The sequence below is a fragment of the Emys orbicularis genome, chromosome 7, assembly GCF_028017835.1.
Source record: "Emys orbicularis isolate rEmyOrb1 chromosome 7, rEmyOrb1.hap1, whole genome shotgun sequence".
Taxonomy (NCBI): domain Eukaryota; kingdom Metazoa; phylum Chordata; order Testudines; family Emydidae; genus Emys; species Emys orbicularis.
Window position 1 is genome coordinate 10,998,949 of NC_088689.1, and position 20,643 is coordinate 11,019,591.

General features: G+C 39.3%; 1 protein-coding gene across 3 annotated transcripts in view; it reads left to right on the forward strand.

The window, feature by feature from the left end:
* The window catches only part of VTI1A (vesicle transport through interaction with t-SNAREs 1A), a 333,655-nt gene that overhangs the window by 202,872 nt on the left and 110,140 nt on the right, over positions 1-20,643 (forward strand). For all 3 annotated transcript variants that reach the window (XM_065407890.1, XM_065407891.1, XM_065407889.1), the window contains exons 6-7: positions 2,045-2,115; positions 7,510-7,571. In XM_065407890.1, coding sequence (XP_065263962.1) covers positions 2,045-2,115; positions 7,510-7,571 — 133 coding nt within the window. The remainder of the gene's footprint in view (positions 1-2,044; positions 2,116-7,509; positions 7,572-20,643) is intronic.

A 20,643-nucleotide genomic window follows, 5' to 3' on the forward strand; every position in this document is an offset into this window, starting at 1 on the left:
TATAGCTGCATCCTACAAAGATATTTTTGAGTCTTGTTTGTGAAATACCAGACCATTTTAGCAAATGTTTTTTATTTCTTCCTTTGAAAGAAATCTACTCCTGACTCTTCTTTTTATACACACAGACACACACACCAAATTTTGAATAATAAATATTTCCAGCTGACACTAGTTTGCTAGAATTTGGCTGATTGTTTTACTCTACTTTTTAAATAAAAGATATTTTTCTTAAAAAATACAGTGAATATATGTATCCTTTCATGTATTCCAATACTTTAAATGCTTTAATAGTGATTGATAATAAGCACATTATAGTTTCATCCAGTGGGTTATGGGACATACGTGCAGATGAGTCTTGAGTCACTTTTCCTACTCTACCATCTGTATAGCTGTACTCCACCTTACAGCTTTTTAACTCAGTAACCGCATATCTTACCACGTTTCACCTTTGGGAGGCATTGTATATACAGCTAAAAGTAAAGAGCTGCAAGCCAGCAGGGACAAGATAGCATAATGGGGATGTCAGTTTGTGGTCAGATATCTGAGGAAATATTTATCTTACTTGTACTGTATTTGGCAACGGGTCCAGCAATATAAACTGCAATGAATATTTTTGGTCTTTAGCTGACAGAATATATATCACTGTGCACTGAAACTATTATTAAGGGGGAAAAAAAGATGTCCAGGGTTTCTTTGCCTCATATTTAAAAAAAAGTTTAAGGCAGCTTAAAGTTGGATCATGTCCTGAAAATGTCCCCATTTAAAATTGTAAGTATTGCTATGTTGATATATTACTGATTTTTTTTTTTTACTCGGTCTTTTTCTACAATTATAAGAATCAAATGTCAAGATCTTACTTATTCACAATTCAGTAACACAGCAATAGCAATGTGTGTTTTTGATATTTAGAGAAATATACAATATACTTGATTTGGGTACTCTTTTTGGCACAGCTAGGCTGAGCAGCTTAAAGGAATGTGCATAGAACTGGAAGTCAGAAACTTCTGTTTGTGTCAGACTTGCTATGTGGCCTGAGGCAAATTGTATCCATTTCCCCTTCTGTAAAATGGGGATCATATAACTTACTTTCTTCCCTCAGAGGGATGTAGTGAGGATTAATTAATGTTTGTATAGCGCTCTGAAGATGGAAATCTCTTCTATATACTAGGTGGTATTATTTTCTTATACGTGCATATCTGTAATAGCTATTTCACGTTAACATGAGATTAAAGTTATTTCAAAAGGAAAGTCCTGCCCTTGTTCACAGCCTTTGTGTTATGTCTTGAAGCCTGAATTTTCCCTATAATTGTGCAATTATTTAATCCAGCATGGGCTATGGAAGCAACCAGCCAAAGTATAAACAAGAGATGATGCCGACCGATTGATTAATGTGACTGTTATCAGAAATACTAAGAGGCCCAACAGAACACATCTCCAAGCCTGCCAGAAATGCTAGACACATCCTGATGTGCCATCAGTGGAGCAAAGCAAAACACCCGTTGTGTTGGGGAGGGTGGGCGAGGTTAACACTAAAATAACAGAATTTCATTTTAGTAGCAGGTGGAGTTAGGGGAGAAAGGCCTTCCACTAATGTCTGTTGTTTCAGTAGCTCCATAACTGTGCTGGTATCTCTTAGTAAAAACTTCCTGATATTTCCCAGCAAGGGAAAAGAAGGGGAGAGACAAAGGTTAAGAACATGTGAGAAGTATGAACTCCCACCCTTCAGAACAAGTATGAAATTCTTCTTGCCATTGTTGAGTAGACCAAAGGTGAACATGAATCCCTGTAGCCTAAACGATCTCATTAGACTGTCAAGGTGACAGCTTCTGGTTTGATTGTTACTTCTTCATGTGTATGCTATTTAAGACATTTAAAGCTTGTTAGTTATTTCTTCTTTCCATTTAGGTGGAGTGATTAGGCTCTCTCATACATTACAGTGCTGTTTTTCTTTAAATATATTTATTAGAATTTAACCTGGCATGTTGGGGGCTTACAGAGAAAAGCTGTATTTTTCATGATTTACATTTTGATTTTTTTAATGCAGAGCAGATTGGACAGGAAATGTTGGAAAACCTGAGCCAAGACAGAGAGAAGATCCAGCGTTCTCGGGAAAGGGTAAGTTTGACGATAAAGAATTGTTGTTGTAGGGTTTTGTGTGCTTTGGGCAAGTTCACTGTGCAAGCAGAAATAATCCAGTACATTGATTAAAGCCTTAAATAAGTCAACTATTATATCACAATATGTAATCACCACCCATCACTACTTATTAAAAAGTAAAAGTCCAATATGGGCCTGATCCTGCAAACTCTGACTAGTACAAGTAGTCCCATTGAAGTCAATGGGTCTGCATTTGCAAGGAAGAAATTGGCCCCAATCCTGCAATCAGACCTGATAAATGTGTGTCTTGGAATTTTTTCAAGCCCAATTTGTTTTTCAGTTTCTTCCTGTTCCCGCCTGTAGCAAGGTCAAGAAGGAATGACATTTTCCTAGGAAGCTGACTGGTGAGCCTCCAGTCATAAGCCATCCAAAGACCTTGTAATAGACCCAGACCAGTTGGGAACAGCAGAGTAGCAGAAGGGAGATATACTGGCCACTGGATAAGTAGTTTTCTGTTCCCTGAGTGACCAGAGCAGGGGCTGCTCCAGGCTAATAGACCACCTGACTCCAATTAACCTGCTAAGAGTCAGGTGAGGCAGTTAAGCACCTGACTCTAATTAAGGCCCCTCTGATGCTATAAAAGGGCTCACTCCAGTCAAGACAGGGGGAGCCAGGGAGCCAGAGGAGAGGAAGTGTGTGTGAGGAACTGGGAGCAAGAGGTGTGCAAGAAGCTGAGAGTGAGTAGGCGTACTGTTGGAGGACTGAGAAGTACAAGCGTTATCAGACATCAGGAGGAAGGTCCGGTGGTGAGGACAAAGAAGGTGTTGGGAGGAGGCCATGGGGAAGTAGCCCAGGGAGTTGTAGGTGTCCTGCAACTGTACCAGGAGGCACTCTAAACAGCTGCAGTCCACAGGGCCCTGGGCTGGAACCCGGAGTAGAGGGCGGGCCCTGGTTCCCCCCATACCTCCCAACTCCTGATCAAACACAGGAGGAATTGACCTGGACTATAGCTTCTACCAGAAGGGAAGGTCTCTGGACTGTTTCCTGACCCACAGGGTGAATCTGTGAAGCGAGCAAATCCACCAATAAGCGCTGGACCCACCAAGGTAGAGGAGGAACTTTGTCACAACCGGTTGTCAGAAATGGAAGACCTCAAATTCCTAGTACTCAGTCCCATTATATGCCTCTTTGTTACCGTTTTCAGGTCTCCATTAGATCCAAATGACAGCATATGTCTGTGGCATGAGGTCCACTTGAAGGTTGTGATCTTAGCTCACATCTCTATGTATCCCATTTTCTAAATTGTTGTTAAAAGACCAAAGATGGAGGCCATTGTCCCTCAGTGGCCAATACCTTTGCACTACACATGCAGAGGCATCATGTTACAGAGCAAGGAGATAATAGACTTTTTCTATAGGACTCAGATATGACTGTGCTGGACTGGAATATTGCATTCAGTTCTTAGTCCCTCATTACTGAGAAAATATTGACTAATTGGTTGAATTTACTTATAGTAAAGTTTAAATGAGTTAGATGTATAGATAGAGGTATATAGCTTGGCTAAACATTAAAGATATTATAATAGTTTCCCTCTGTTTGAAAAATGTAAACTCCATAGATGGCAAAGAGTGCATTAATTTAAGATTGATATGGAGCATAACTAAAAATTTTTGGAATGATCTAAGAAATTAGATATGCAGGTTGCATATCAGGAAGAATATCCCACAAAGAGATTTACTAGACTCCCAAGGAAATGGCGGGAACCACATTGCGAGAGTCATTTAATTTACCAAGAGTGGGCAGGGTTCAGAAGAATAATGGGTTTTAGGGATTAATACAAAATTATCAGTAAAATAGACAAGATTTTCTAATTCCCACCATACCACTCAACTCCTTCAGTCCCAACACCTCATTTATTTTCTTCTCCCTTCTTTCTCCTATTATTTAAAATAAACAATTTTTAAAAACTTGTGCACTTGTATAGATTTTCATTTTCTGATCTCAAAGCACCTTCCAAAAGGAAGTACTGTTATACCCATTTTGCCAAAGGTCACACAGGAAGTCTGTCAAACCTTAACCACAAGATCATCCTTCCCAATTTCACAGAAAAAGTTAACAAAGTTTTTTCCCCCCAATGTATCCCAATGTATCTGTATGAATAACAGATTATTCAATATATGACCAAGCCATATTATTTGAATGTCCATTTTTATCTTCACTTGCCAGCCATGCTTGGGGTTTTAGGTTTGTACATCAACAGCTAATGACATGGCAACCAGCTAAAACAGAATTTTCTGGCTTGACGTAGCTGGGTTTTTTGTCATCAGTTGTTGCACTCATCGGTGAGCTCATGTATTAGGAGGGAAATGGAGGAAGAGCTATCTTGGAAATATTTTGTTTTAGAATAAGTGCATTTATGATTTGAAAATCTGTACGTTGGGTTTTCTGCCAATGCAGAAGAGAAGAGGTTGTGCTTTTACTGTTCCTTTAGGCTGTTTGCCTATTTGGTCTAACATTTCTTCTGCTTGTTTTTACCTTAGGAATATCAGGTCCTGACTGCCCGCATTTTGCTAGTGAACTTTGTCAGACCTGGATAGTGGCAATCTAAGAATCACTACCTTGAGCAGTGATTTTACCTTTCAGGTTTGCCAAACTTCTCCAGCAAAAAGAGGGAAGTTAGGACCTGATATTTAAAGGTAAAAAGCAGAAAACTTCTTTTTATAACAAAAGGAAGGAGGGAAAACACCATATTACCCTCCCCCCTGACCTGCTGTGTTTGAGCCTATCATTACACGTAATAAAAGAGCAACTGGAAAGCACACACATTTGCTTACATTGCCTTTTCATTCAAAGTGGGGGTGTGGGAGTGTCAATTATTCCTATCCTTCTACTTTGTTCTTCTTTAGTAGCATTTAATTAAATAATATAACCACAAAATAATTCTGTAAAATATTATATAAGACATTCATAACTAAAGGTCCTATCTGGCAGTCATTTACTACTAAGTGTGGTGAATGCAACTACTCTCAGTGGTGAGCATTAAACATGATAGTAAATATTTGCAAGATCAGAAAATGGAAGCTGTTCTTAATGCACCTTATGTACTAGGTATTCAATAGGTACTGTTGGGTGTAACTTATGATAGCAAAAATTCTTCATTATCTGGAGATTTCCGCTTACAGTTGCCCTTTTACTTTTTATGGATTTATAACGCAGAATATGTTTTGTCTCCCAAACTGAAGTCTCTAATAGCAGTAAGGCATTGATTGTCCTACCTGCTGAATCATCAGGCAACCCATTAAATCTGAATTTATAATGAAGAGGTAAATGTTGGATGAAGTGTGGTAAAATTTAGAAAATAAATATATATATACCCGTCTCCTTCATGAACTCTCCAGACAAATCCCCTCTCTTGTGGTTAACTGTCACTCTGCTACATGAAACATGGAGGCATTCCAAGCAGCCTTTGGGAGGTGCAAGCTTCTGATATAAAGACCTAAGTAATCTAGAACTGAGGGTATAAAGATTCCCCACCAACACAGTCCCTCAGTTCCTATTTTTGCACCTGCTTAAGCATGTTGTAGAACAGTCTTCTCTCATCAAGTGGGGGGGGGGGGGGGAAACTAACACATTTTCTAGTTTCCCTTTCACCTTCCCCTTTAGATTTCAACTGCACTGTGTCTCTGTACATGTGTGTCTCTATAGTGTTTTTATTCTTGTTCCCCTTCAGAGAAAATTGTTGTAGTTTACAATGCATTTCAAAGAAGGGCTTGCTAGAGTTGTTAGATTTTGCTGAGCTTTATTCCTGATTTTGCTCTCAGTGCAGAAAAGATAGATTAGGAAACAAGACCCGATGTCTGAGGAGGTTCCTTCCCATCTGATGTCTGATACTGAAATTTAAGATATGTGCTTTTTACAATGGTAAAATAACCAGGATTAACCAGCAAATTTGTTGTCTTGTCTGTCTGTGAAGAAGACAGTAGAGGTGTGCAGATAGCTGAGTTTTTGATTCACTGGCAGTTCCAAAAATTGAAGGAAAAAAATACTCATTTCGGGTCACCCTGAAACATACATTTTTGGGCATTTTCAGTGAATAGAAACTTCCAAAAAACAAAAAACAGTTTTGGGTCGTACTTGATGTTTTGTTCAACCCAAAATGAAAGGTTTGTTTTGATTTTAGGCATTTTTAACCATTTTCTTAAAAAAACAAAAACAAAGGAAACCTGGTGATAGATTCCCAAGGGGACCTAGGCACTTCACAAAACCAAGGAGGAGAGGCCTCCGTGGTAGTGCCCCACTTCTTATATCCAGTAGACCAGTGGTTGGGGCACTTTGCTGCAATGTAGAAGAACTAGGTTTGAAATCCCCTCTCTGGAGCACAGACTGCAACCCGAGTGCCTTAAGCACCAGGCTATTGGCTATTCTGGGGTAGCTATTCTCCAGCTATTCTCTGGGCTAGTCTCTCTTAGTCTCTCCTGTTTGAGTTGTTTCACTTGGTATAAATACTTAAATATTTATTAGGCCAGAGAGATAGTGAGACTGACTCTATAGCCTCCCTTTTCTTGTACTGAAAACTGCTCTTAAATCTGACATTTGCCTAAAATGCAGTATTTACTATAGAGCTCTATAACAAGCAAGTTAATTAAGTTCAGTTGGATATGTAGTGTTGCTGAGCACTGTTAAACCACTACCTTTTTTCCACCAAAGGGGTGGGAAAAGCTATTATAATATAATTATAATATAATATATATAATCTCATATACACCCATCTATTAGTAGTTTGCACAATCTGTAAAGTGTTTTGGGATCCGTTTCAATTAAAGTTGCTATAAACTGTAAGACTAGTTCCTACTTTCATATTTAAAATAGGTAAAACTTTGCTGTAGAAGCACTATGGAAATATTTTAAAGATGTAGTTTCCACTGTATCAATAATATGACATTGTTCTGTGATATGGTTTTTCCTTCAGATTGCTTTGTCTGGAGCATCTATGAAAACAACTGAAAGAATAGTATGTGAAAAAACAAGAAAAGCTAACCCTTTGGGTATCTCCTCATCCCTTGGTACCCTCATTTAACTCCCAGTAACATTCATAGGACAGATACACACAAACGACACGCGCACACACACCCGGAAAATATAGATACCAATCTGCAATGCATTTTATTCCTCAGATCTTTATTTGTAGAGCCTTTGCTTTTTGTTACATCCACTGTTGAATCTTTCACAGATTTCATCTTTATGTAAGGGAAAAAATCTACACTTAAATTTCAGAGCTTTACTAGAATTGAATGCGAGCTAAAACTGAGGAAGATTAAACCAATATACAATAGAACTCTCTGCTGTTTGTACTTAATGGAGTGCATGTGTTTTTTGTTTTTTTTTTTTTTAATATAACCCTCTTCTCCTCAGCTTAGAGAAACAGATGCAAACTTGGGGAAGAGCTCCAGGATCCTAACCGGAATGTTGCGAAGGTAAGGACAAGGTAGGGATGCCTCTGTCTCTATCTGCTTTATTATTTTTTAATTATATCTCAGCATTTGGCTAACTTGCATGGTTTTTTTCCCTCACAATCCAGTACGCAGAATCTCTTGAAACTAAATATTGATGTTGGCAGAAGCATTCACTGAGGAAAAATCAGATGAGAGGGAGTTTTACCATAGGAGTTTTGCACAAACTAGGAAAAGAATTTAGGTTGGCTATAAAATAGTTCTCCATTGTGTAACGCCGACAGACCCTGGTTGTCGGCAGGCGGGATTGAACCTGGGACCTCTGAAGCTTAGTGTTTGAGCCTCTACTGCATGAGCTAAAAGCTAGATGGCCATTAGCCAAAGCTGTAGCAGACTCATCAGTCTGTAGCTGGGCTAGGTGTCACTAGAGGGGAACAGAGCACAACACCAAACAGGATAAGTACAATTGCATTGGAGGTGTGGCTCCTTTGTTGAACTATTTGTCATTTTTTTATCCTATTCTAAAAATAGTCTGTTTAATGGAGATACAGCACCCATTATTCCTGGGTATACAGTTGGGTGTTTTAACCTATTAGTTTAAATTTGATTGTTTTATATTTATAACACAATTTATATTCAGAGCATAATTTAAAATAATTCATTCTAGTTTGAACATACTAGGGAGACACCCTTTTTAAAACATTGTGTTTTGAGCATGCTTCTCCTGTGTGGTGTAATATTATGGAAATGTATCCTTGGGATTTAAACTGAAGTGTGAAGAAAAAAATTGCAACATCCTAAAAATCTACTTGGGATTTTAGGGAGGATGAGAAAGATATTCAGTGATTTCCAGCCACCTTGAATTTAAATCAATACCTTTACCAGAAAGCTTGTTTTAGCCAATGGAATCCTTGGACATAGAGTTATCTATTCAGCAAAGCAGTACACTTGTAGCACTATGATGTCTGTATTTCTAGACTTATAGTTGGCTCCATAAAGAATAGTCACCCTAATTATAGGTGGCATTGGACATGCTAGGAATGATACTTTTAAGGAATAGGTTATTCATAGAATATTCCGCAAGAAGTTGATATGAGCTGACCCTTCCTAAGTTGCTCTTCACAACATGCAAGCCTTTTTGTAGTGTGTATTTGTTTAAGCCAATTTGCTTTTTTAAAAAAAATCCTAAGTTTTAGCTAAGTTAGCGATTAATCGCTAGCCTCAGAAAATATTGGCAAACGGAATTTTATAAGTTATTCTTCAGTGCAAGCTTTATCTCTCCATAAGTCTCCTTCAGAAAATAGCTTTCTTAGTTCCTTGTATACCCAGCTGACAAAGATTAAGATAACTGCACTTCGTGCCTCCATTTCACAGACTTCTCACATTTCCAACTCTGAACCATAACATACAAAACTCTGTGATTAAGAGTAATATGTAAATGACACAAGCTAAATTCAAAATCCGTGGAGAAAGGAAGTGGCAATTGAAAGAGATGCTTCAGTGCTTGTAGACAATATAAAAAAAAAACCCATAGCCTCCCCAGGAAGGGCCCTGCGACATGAGCTGTAACGAATATTCTGCATATGTCTCCATTTTGTCAAATCTCATTAAAGGGGCTTCTTACTTTATGTCAATTGAGCTGTCCAAAAATCATTCATCATTTTTAGTGTAAAAAAAATCATGCAGTTATTTAAATAATATCATATTAATGTTAAAGTTCAGCTGTCATTTAATAGTATGGCATAATCAGACATAGCATTTAGGAAAAATAGTTTTTTCGGGCTTTACTTGGCTTTCAGGTTGGCAGATTCAAATAAGGATTTATGGGTTTCTAAACCAATGTATTTTTTCCATGTTTATGCTTGATGTAGCTCAGCCTTGTTTTTTACAGGACTCTGTAGTCTGTTATTTTCAATAAAATAAAGTATCTGCTCACATTGTGTTTGAATACATTTGCAAGTAATTTGAAGAGGCTGGAACAAAAACATATGCTGTAACCTTTGACTTTGTTTTGTGTTTGGGAATCACAGTTTGGAGTCCTAGTTTATAAGTGTTCCATAAACCAAATGAAAAATATGACCTTTGTGAAATATACCCGAGGCTCTGTTTTCCGACAAATGGATTATGTAGTCAAACACTAAAAAGACGTGTTTTTTGTATGTCAGAAGGGCAGTGGATTTTCTCTTTGTTAATAAAAAAAAAAAAAAAAAAAAAAAAAGGCCTAACTGAATCACCCATCTGGTTAAAAGGTTAAGATTTAGGCCAAGCAAATAGGGTATATCTGTGCAATTCATACAGATGAGCATAAGGAGTTGCCCATGTGGAGGTAATTGATATAGTAGGAGACGCTCTGAAAATTTTCTCAGGACATTATTAGCAAACAGGTAGTATCCAGGAGTGATATAATATTTCATGACTATAATGAAAAAACTGTCTAGCAGTATCCCAGCCTCAGCAGCTTCTAAATGTTGTTTAGCCATTGAGGAGCAATCATAAGAGATAAAAACAGGAAGTCAGCAAAGAACTACATCAGGTGCAGGTGTAGGAAAATAATTACCATAGATTGGCAGTTGGATCCTAATACTGCTTACCCCACTAAGTACCATACAGACATACACTGAATTGCTGGAACCAATGAAGAACAATGATGTAGGGCCATATTTCACAGTTATCAGATAGAAAAGATGTTGTTCAATTGAACACTGTAGTTGCTGCTATCGTGTATGAATCTGCTGTTACTCTTTGAAGTTGTACGCCTGCCTTAGTGGTTACAAATGTGATGTATTGAGTGTAATTGTTCAGATTTCTATAACTGGGAAAGGCCAACCATCCTCTTTGGTGAGCATGGTCAAATGTAGTAAGGAATTACATATTTAGAGAGGCTTATGAACCTCAATGCAGATTTATGCTCCAAACTGATGGTAAATACTTTTCAGCTGTATAGAAACTTTCATTAAAGGCGAGTAAACGTTATCCCTATTTTACAGCTGGAGGACTGAAATAGACACAGGTTAAGTGACTTTTCATAGCTCACACAGTGAATCAAGTGGCAGAATAGGAATAGAATTCCTTATCCCAGTTTGCTGCTCTAACCACTACAGGAAATGGCTGACTCATATGAATCAGAATTCATTACCTACTGCTAATTTGGCACAAATAGCTGCATGTGGGTATTCAGATGAAGAGAGATCTAGGATGAATGTTTAAAAACTGTCTCCTCACTTAAACTAGAATGTAATCCGTCTTCATTTCCAAATATGCAGGTATTTTCAGTATCCTGAAAAGAACATAGACTGAGACTGCATCTAAAATGGCATATTGTATTTAGACAGTTCAGTATTCAGAAGATCAGCGAACTGATAGGAATTTGCGAAGATCAATCAAAATGACTAAGGGACTATTTAATTATTCATTTTGGTTGTCACTTATCCATAGCTCTCGGCACCACCCAAAATTTAATACAATGATAAATCTAAAATGTTCAATACACAACATTAGGCCAGCAAAATTCCAATTATAGTTTCCAGCTAACAGATTCTCACATAAGATAATGCAACTTTTCCAAATCGCATAATGAGGCCCCATCTGAATCCTCCATCCCTCCGCCTCCAACCTCCAACAGATTGAGGGAAAGGTATAAATCCCACCACACGTTATGAGAGCCCTTCATTTTGATAAACACAATTTCCCTGCCTTTCTTTTGTCCATGATCAAGGTCAATAGCCATGAAAAGCTTTAACAAAGATTTGGGATAACCTCTTTGGAGAGTCTCCAAGCCACACACAGCCTAATGGAAAACAAACAAAATCAAACAGTAGCCAAATAAATATTCCAGGTGTGAATGTCTCAATAGCAGATACATTTGGCACCAACTCTTCCTCTAAATTCATTTATTTCAGGAGATGTAGAATCCAAGAACTTTTTTGACATCATCATTATTAAGAAAAGTATCTAGTACCCTCCAAAATGACACATTGTTTTCCCTTGTAGAACATCATGGTTTCTGACCTTATGACTCTACCTTCTAATAATTCAGATTTTCATCTTCGGAGTCGTTATATGAGATATATTGGAAAACTCATGAACACATCTGCCCATATAAAAGGACCTTTTTTAAAATTTAATTTTAAACAGGACACAGTCATTAGCTCCAGCTGATAGAAATGAGGCAAAAAGTATACAAGTCTCAGGTGATAAATTATCTGAATTTCCAACACCTGTATGAATTGCCACCACTAGTAAAACCAGGAATAAGAAGTATTCTATCCCAGTGGTAAAGGTGGTTGAGTTTCTTCTTTAAGATTGTTCCCAGCAATATTTGGCTATAACTGCCCAGATTTCCAATAGCCAAACTTTCATCAACCCTTGGAACTCCAAAGGTTTTTAGTCCTACACTTATTTTTCAACATTCCAAAATTTCATTATATTTAATAAGTGCCCTGGAAACCCCCTTGAGAGTCTGCACCTCAGTTTGTGAATAAAATGTGCCGTTTATACAAATTGCTCTTGTTCCTGGCAGTTTTCAAATATTTCAATTGTTGCAAAGAGGACGAGTCTTTATTTATGAGATGAATCCAGCTTTAAGGAAATTGCCTCCCAGGTCTGACATGTGCGTCACCTCTACAGAATGATTTGGCCGAATGACTAGGGAGCAATGGATCCACCAGGCTCTTTTGCTTATCCCTTTGCTCTTTGAGACTCAAAAAATTAATTATGGTCTGCTCCACTTTCTCAGAAGTTCTTCCTTGGCTGCCTAGCCCACATCACCACTCTCACAAATAGCAAGAGAGATCATTCAAATACAAACAGCTGGGCAAAGGAGTTCCTCATTTACCCACCTTTGCTTGTTTCCATCCCAAAAGTCTTTCACAATCAAACTTTCTTTAGAGCAAAAGCCCTTCTCACTGTCAGTGCGAAGCTGCAGTAATTCTGATGGAAGCTTTTATGATCTCAAATGCACTGCGATAGTTCAATGTAAGATTAGGTCTGTCTTTATAACCCTCATTTTCATGCGTTTGGATAAGTTTTCCTTTCCAGCAGAAATTTTGCATGCTTTGCAGTGGCAATTTTGTTTTTGAAGTTTGAGTAGAATCTGTTTCATCAGTTTTCTAGTGCAGAAAAAAAAAAAACACTTCAAGGTGCTGTTCTACTCTGAAAAGTGATTTGAAATGGTACATTCTTGTGCAAATGTCTGCTTCCAGTCATGTATCTAGAATCACGTCTGTTTAATCCAGTGACTTATGCTTTGATTCAGCAAAGCACTTAAGCACATGCTTAACTTTACGCATGTGAGCAGTCCCCTTAACTTGAAGTAAAAGTGGGAGCTAGGGAAAGAGTTTTAACCCTTGGTCCTTTCCTTGGGCAACACAGCTATGCACTGCCCCATACTCAGGGCTTGCTGCAAAGTGACAAACTAGCCTATAGTGTTTATATTAAATGTATGTCATAAAATGCACAGGATGCATAACATGGGCTTTTAATGTTACTGTGAGAACATTACTTTTTGTTTTCATTTCCTGAATTTCAACATTTGTAATTTAAATGTTACACTAATGTAAATGTTTGTATTTTAATATTAAATTACTCCTTTGTGATTATGAAATATGCCGTCTTATCCAAATGAAACTGAAAAACTATGTGGCACAACTAATCACAAGGTACTCCTTGAATAATGAACATATTATTGCCCTATGTTATGCCAGAACAAATCTGAGAACTAATTACTACTGGTCATTCTAGTCATTTTTCCCTATTTTAACAGGCAGTCTTATTTTTTTGTTGAAGTGATAGGGAAAACATCTGGAAATCTTAAATGTAATGTCAGCATAATTCCTAAGGGTAAACATACTTCATTATTAGGAATTCCAACCAGAAAACATGTAAACCTTTGAGACTTGTCAAATAAAGGGGTAAAGTTATGCTAAGGATAGAGACATGTATCAGTAGTACTAAAAAGAAGAATTTTAAAAAATCAGTGTACTTTTCACTGGGTTTCGTGTTCTTATTTCAGATATGAAATGTTCTCTTATATATTTTTCAAGATGCATTTCTTGTAATTAATGAGCAGTTAACAGCCAGTTTTCAGGTCTTGCCATGCTTCCTGCAGACAGTATTCTGCATGTGTGGAAATGATAAAAAGCTCTTCGAAAATCATATTCTGCTTTTACTTAGCACAAGAAACACTTCCTATGAGCCCATTGTGGAAGTCAGGGTGCTTTTCTTGCATGGTGCTGTGCAAATGTCATGCCCTTTGATAGCAGTGGGCACTGAAGATTCTCCGCAGGAAATGCTCAGCACCACTCAGAATCAGGCCATATATGACAATTTCAGCAGTGCAAGCCATGCCCCTGAGGGTCAGTGTGTGCCAGAGTGTCCTTTGCAAAACCCCAATTTTTAGAGGTTAGTAATGCAGGGATAAAAATTTAATCGGAGGTTGAAATGAGGCAAACAAGATCTTAAAGAGAAAGGGAATTGATCTTTTCATTTTAATATTTTCAATACACAGGATAAAAAAGACTATGCATTTCCGCTGCTGAAATCTTGTTATGTTTGTGCCACGTCTTAGGCCTATCACTCACTTATTCAGGCAGAAGTGTGCAGATCACATGCTGGACATCTGTTTTATTTTTCAGTTTATTTTGGAAGACTTTTCCCTGGGTCCAGTTAACCTCCTGAGCCCATTATGGACATTACTTTCCACAACCTTCCTAGGATGTTCCCCCTTTTCTATTTTATGGGCAATGGCCTTTGTTCCCTCTTTTCCATTCCCCTTTTTAAATCCACTGGAATTACTGTCTCACTTGTTCCATTCCTGTTCTCCCACGGCGCTCCCGCCCACCCCCATCAACTTTGTTCATCTGAACAGCTGGAAATGGCATTATCAAAAGCACAGTTACGTTTTTTGAGAAGGAGCAGGGTCTTAATGGATATTACTCCACACTAGATCATTCTAGACTACATATACCAAGAATAGTTAAATAGGTTAAATAGCATACGACCCCTCTAGTTGCACTGTGTTTGAGATATGCTAACTGTCACTAAGAGATTAGAGTTTAAAAGAAGACAATAAAGTTTATAATATTTTGTTATGGGAGTGAAGCAAAAGGCATTTCATAGTCAGCAATGACATCCCGTAGCCAAAATAAGTGGCATATGCCATAACTGTAACATCATGGAAAGTCATAGCTCATGGCAGCAAATTGGTGCAGTGCTTTCTCGCGGTGGGCATGATTAGTTTCTGTTCGGCTGAGTTCTCTCAGATGTGGTATTGTGAAGCAGTAAATGAAAATATTTTAAATGTTCATCAGATTGTTTATGCTATGAGGGCGAAGTAGGGAAACCACAGCATAAGCTGGAAGTGGAAATTGTTCTCGTAATTGGACACAACTCTTCTGAAGTCAGCAATGTTGTACCGATTAAGGCCAGCACTGAATTGAGGAACATGTTGTTTTAACACAACTCACACTGTAACTGCCACAGAACAACATATACCTACGGTTATACTTATTGCATATCAGGCAGTGTATTTAAGACATTTGTTTATAAACACAAAGTCCTGTTGATATAATCACAGCTGCATGAAATCCTGCCTTATCAGAGATTACACTTTGGTCTTCAAGTTAGTTGAAAGATGAGCAAAATCATATGTAGATAGACAGCATCTCTGTGACTGCATCTAAAGAGGCTCATGTGTTCTACCATGAGTGTGAAATAACTGGTGCTCAGGAAATATGTTTTTTCTGCCCTTCTCTGAGTCTGAAGGATATAAATATTTGGTGCACAAAGCTTAATTGTAACCTCCACTTTTCATCAAGTCAGCCTTATTTGTGGGATTTTTGGAGCATAGATGCAGAAGAAATCCATAGCTGTCCTAACATGCAACATTTAGGAGCTCAGATGTTGCCGAACTACAGTTTTGTGCACAGACTGCTACGAGGTTTGCAAATGCAGGGACTATTTAATTTGTTGGCGTTATGCATTTGTATATCTGAGCTCAGGAATTGGCTTAAGATGAGACACAATGGGTAAGAATATTGAATTTCCATTGTTTGAAATTTCAGTATGAAGAGAGGAGTGAGACAGAAAATAGGAAATTGACCAAAATTTGAAAGGTGAAATCTGTTAGATATTTTAAATATTTAAAAAAAAATGTATGCCGTGTTGTTGCAGCCATGTCGATCCTACGATATTAGAGAGACAAGGTAGTGAGGTAATATCTTTTATTGGACCAACTTCTGTTGGTGAGAGAGACAAGCTTCTGAGCTTACATAGAGCTCTTCTTCTGGTCTAATTTAAATAAAAAAAAAAAAAATTACCTCACCCATCTAGAAAGGGAGGAAAAAATATTGTCAAGAATTACAACTATTTTTCTTATGAAGCCATTTGTCTACATTGCACACTGTTCTGCTTATTTTGGAAACAAGTAGAAGAGAATAGGGATGGTGTTTAGTAGGCAGAAGACAATCCCATGGATATTTTGTTGAGTTCCATAATTTGAAGAACCTGATTTAGACATTATGGGTGTGATTTCCAAACATGCTCAGCATTCCTCTTAATCTGTTCCCATTGAAGTCAATGGAAGTTTTATCATTGACTTCAGTAGAAGCAGCGTTAAGTCAGAATTAGACTCTGGTTCTGATCACACACTGGTTTAAAGGACCAAATCCACTAAAAACAGTGTAATCTTCACACTGATGAAAAATTGGTGTTAGATCAGAATCTTACCCTTATTACCTAGCATTTAAGAGCTAGTTTTCATTTTTAATTCATTTCAGTTTTGCTATGCTGAGATACGGTAAGGGATAAAATAAAAAACAGTCCTATAGGGAAGAATTCAGGATTTAGAGCAGTGGTCTCCAACCTTTTTATACACAAGAACATTTTTGGAATTTAAGTGCGACCCAGAATCTACCCTGCCCCTTCCCCGAGGCCCCGTCCTGCTCACTCCATTCCCCCTGCCTCCATCGCTCACTCTCCCCCACCCTCACTCACTTTCACCAGTCTAGGGAAGGGATATGGGGTGCGGGAGGGGGTGAGGGGTGCAAGCTCTGGGAGGGAGTTTGGGTGCAGGAGGGGGCTCCCGGTTGGGGCAGAGTGTTGGGGTGCAGGAGGAGGTGCAGAGTGTGGGCTCTTTGCGGGAGTTTGGGTGCAGAAGGGGGCTCTGGGCTGGGGCAGAGTGTTGGGGTGCAGGAGGGGTTACAGGATGCTGGCTCCAGGAGGGGGCTTAGGGCTGGGGCAGAGTGTTGGGGTGCAGGAGGGGGTTGGGGTGCAGGAGGGGGTTGGGGTGCTGGCTCCGGAAGGGGGCTCAGGGCTGGGGGTTGGGGTGCAGGAGGGCTGTGGGCTCCCGCCGGGTGGCACTTATCTTAGGCGACTCCCAGTCAGCAGCGCAGCATACCCCTCCGGCCCCGGGGGTGGGGGGATCACATGGCTCTGCGCTGCCCCTCCCTGCAGACACCACCCACGCAGCTCCCATTGGCTGCAGTTCCCCGTTTCCAGCCAATGGAAGCTGTGGGGGCAATGCTTGCAGACAGGAGCAGTGAGTGGAGACCCCCTGCCCACCGTGCGGGTGCGCTGGCCGCGTCCGGGAGCGGTGCAGGGCCAGAGCAGGCAGATAGCCTGCCTTAGCTCCGTTGTGCCACCAGACTTTTAGCGGCTGGAGATCACGATCGACTGGCAGAGACTCCAGGATCGACCAGTCGATCTTGATCTGCCGGTTGGTGACCACTGATTTAGAGTATAGGGTTTTCACTTGAGTCAGTTAGGAGAGAAAAATGGGGTATTGTTCTAAAGCCAGGGCAAAATCCTGCCAGCTTTACTCAAGTGAACAGTTCTTACACCTCGTATTCTTCTTGCTATCAATGGGACTACTCTTCACTAAGGGTTACTCATTTGAACAAGGATTTGCAGACTCAAATGGTGACTCTGCTCAATGAAATCAACAGCCAAGCAAAACAAGATCAGTTGGAAAAAGCTGGTTGCAGATAAGATAGTAGTGCTGTTATGGTAGAACTTATGTCCTTGAGCAGCATGTGTAGATGTATTGGACTGGACCTTTGAGTCATGGGGAAGAAATGTTCACACATTACTAACCTGCCAACCAGCTGTCTGAAGAATAACAAAGCCCTGAGTTAGAAAATGGGGTCTTATAATGTGAAATTGTTTAGTCTGCTTAGTGGTCGGGGGTATGAGGGTTTGATTATTTTTCCTGTGTCTTAGACATTTTCCACCTTACTGTGGAAGATTTGGTTCCGATCAAGAAGGCCTATAAAAGTCACAATAGGATTTAAACAACAAATTTGAGGGACATGGGAGAACTTCTTTAAATTTCACTCCTACCGTTTAAACTACTGTTTATAATATGTCCATAATACGGCTGTAAATCTAGAGTAACTATTGAAATCAATTGAGATATTCCAGATTTACACGAGGATAATGAGAAAATGATTTAGTCAAAAGACAGGTTTCAGAGTAGCAGCCGTGTTAGTCTGTATCCGCAAAAATAACAGGAGTACTTGTGGCACCTTTGTTAGTCTCTAAGGTGCCACAAGTACTCCTGTTATTTAGTCAAAAGAGAGAATCTTGCCACATACTTGTCTGAGACAAACTCAGATTGTAAGCACTAATACTCCTTTTCTCCTATAATTGGGTTCATTAACTCGGGTAAAAAAGTGGCCTTGTCTTCCAGTAGACTCTTATTAATTGCTGTTTTTTGAGACAGCTGAGAAATAGTAGAAGCAATATGAATAGTTTATGCTTTTGTACCTGGAAACACAAGGGGTCAGACCCTCAGCGTGATGGTGTAAATCATTAGTTTGAAGTCAGTGGTGCCCACAGATTTATACCAGCTGAGGGTCTGACTCATTTTTTTAAGTAATTGATTTATAAACATGGTTTTGGGGTTTGTGTCGCATTTTACTTGGAATATTATACAATTATATGTGCTAAAGAGTTGTGTCTGTGCACAATTGCTCAGAATTGGTATTCCTATGCTCCAGCTGAGGAAAATAGTAAAGGAGTTTTTCAGTGACCTGTGTGCGTTCTGCAAATATTTACTTACTGTGTTGTGAATGCTAACATGGTTCACCCAGAGGATCTCTCTATGTAGCATTTATCATCTAATAGCTTTTGTTTAACTTGCACTTGGCAATAGTAAAACAAATTGCATTATCAGCCCAAGAAGGGCACTTTAAGCATTTGGATTGGATTTTAGATGAAGTGGGACTTAAAGCACCTTCCAGCACTGGACAGTTACGTCTTTGCCTTGCCCTATCCAGAGGATCAACTGGTTACTTAAGATTGGAACATCTGTGGCCAAATTCTTTCCTTGAATTGCACTGCTCTGCTTAGTCATAATTTGAACCGAAAGCCTGTTTGTATATCCTTCATTAATGATCTGGATGATGGGATGGATTGCTCCCTCAGCAAGTTCGCAGATGACACTAAGCTGGGGGGAGAGGTAGATACGCTGGAGGGTAGGGATAGAGTGCAGAGTGACCTAGACAAATTGGAGGATTGGACCAAAAGAAATTTGATGGGGCTCAACAAAGACAAGTGCAGAGTCCTGCACTTAGGACGGAAGAATCCCATGCACTGTTACAGGCTGGGGACCAACTGGCTAAACAGCAATTCTGCAGAAAAGGACCTGGGAATTATGGTGGACAAGAAGCTGGATATGAGTCAACAGTGTGCCCTTGTTGTCAAGAAGGCTAATGGCATATTGGGCTGCATTAGTCGGAGCATTGCCAGCAGATCAAGGGAAGTGATTATTCCCCTCTATTCGGCACTGGTGAGGCAACATGTGGAGTATTGCGTCCAGTTTTGGACCCCTGCTACAGACAGAATGTGGACAAATTGGAGAGTCCAGCTGAGGGTAACAAAATGATTAGCGGGCTGGGGAACATGACTTACGAGGAGAGACTGAGGGAACTGGGGTTATTTACTCTGCAGAAGAGAAGAGTGAGGGGGGATTTGATAGCAGCCTTCAACTACCTGAAGGGGGGTTCCAAAGAGGATGGAGCTAGGCTGTTCTCAGTGGTGGCAGATGATAGAACAAGAAGCAATGGTCTCAAGTTGCAGTGCGGGAGGTCTAGGTTGGATATTAGGAAAAACTATTTCACTAGGAGAGTGGTGAAGCACTGGAATATGTTACCTAGGGAGGTGGTGGAATTTCCATCCTTAGAGGTTTTTAAGGCCCGGGTTGACAAAGTCCTGGCTGGGATGATTTAGTTGGTGTTGGTCCTGCTTTGAGCAGGGGGTTGGACTAAGTGACCTCCTGAGGTCTCTTCCAGCCCTAATATTCTATGATTCTATATTGATATGCTTGTTTTTGAGCAAATAGGCGGTACATTTAGAAATCTTCAAAGCACTGTGCACACTTATGATGATGTAGAAATAATAAATTTAAACAGGGGAGGCTGTTTTAAAAATGTTCTCATGCCTTAGATATTGGAAGGCATATGGTTCACTTTATCCTTACAGGGAAACTACTTTGCTGTTTTCAGTCACCACTATATTTTTTAAATGTAGTTTTAAGTGTGAATGGTACACATGTGTTGATTGTGAAGGTACCGTTTTTTCAGTTCAGCCTTAAGCTAATTACTAGTAGTGGCAGTGAGGCCTTGTACTTCATTTGTGAGCAGCTATTTATAATACTGTACCAGGATAAAGCAATGCTTTACATTGCCGTTTTACCACACTATTACACCATTGTGTTTTAATCCACCATAGGTGAATGGAGAACTTTAGCCGTCTGTTTTATTTAATGATATAATCAGTAAACAACGTATGCACTTCACGCATTTGGCCATTAAAGACGGCCCATATTTTTGGACTGAACGTTTCCATTGTAAATTGGTGTATTCACATATCAGCTTGTTTCTAGTTTAAAAGGCTTGCTGTGTTCACAAGATGGTACAAAGCAAGCTCAGTAACAGCTCATACCCAGTGCAGGTGGTCCAGCTAGCTGCCACGTAGATCAAGTCAAACAACTGTGACTCTTCCTCTGACATGACAGTTAGTGAGACAAGGCTGGTCTTATTCCCATAAACAAGAAAGAGTTATAGACAGACATACATCATGAACTTATGAGGACAAAAGG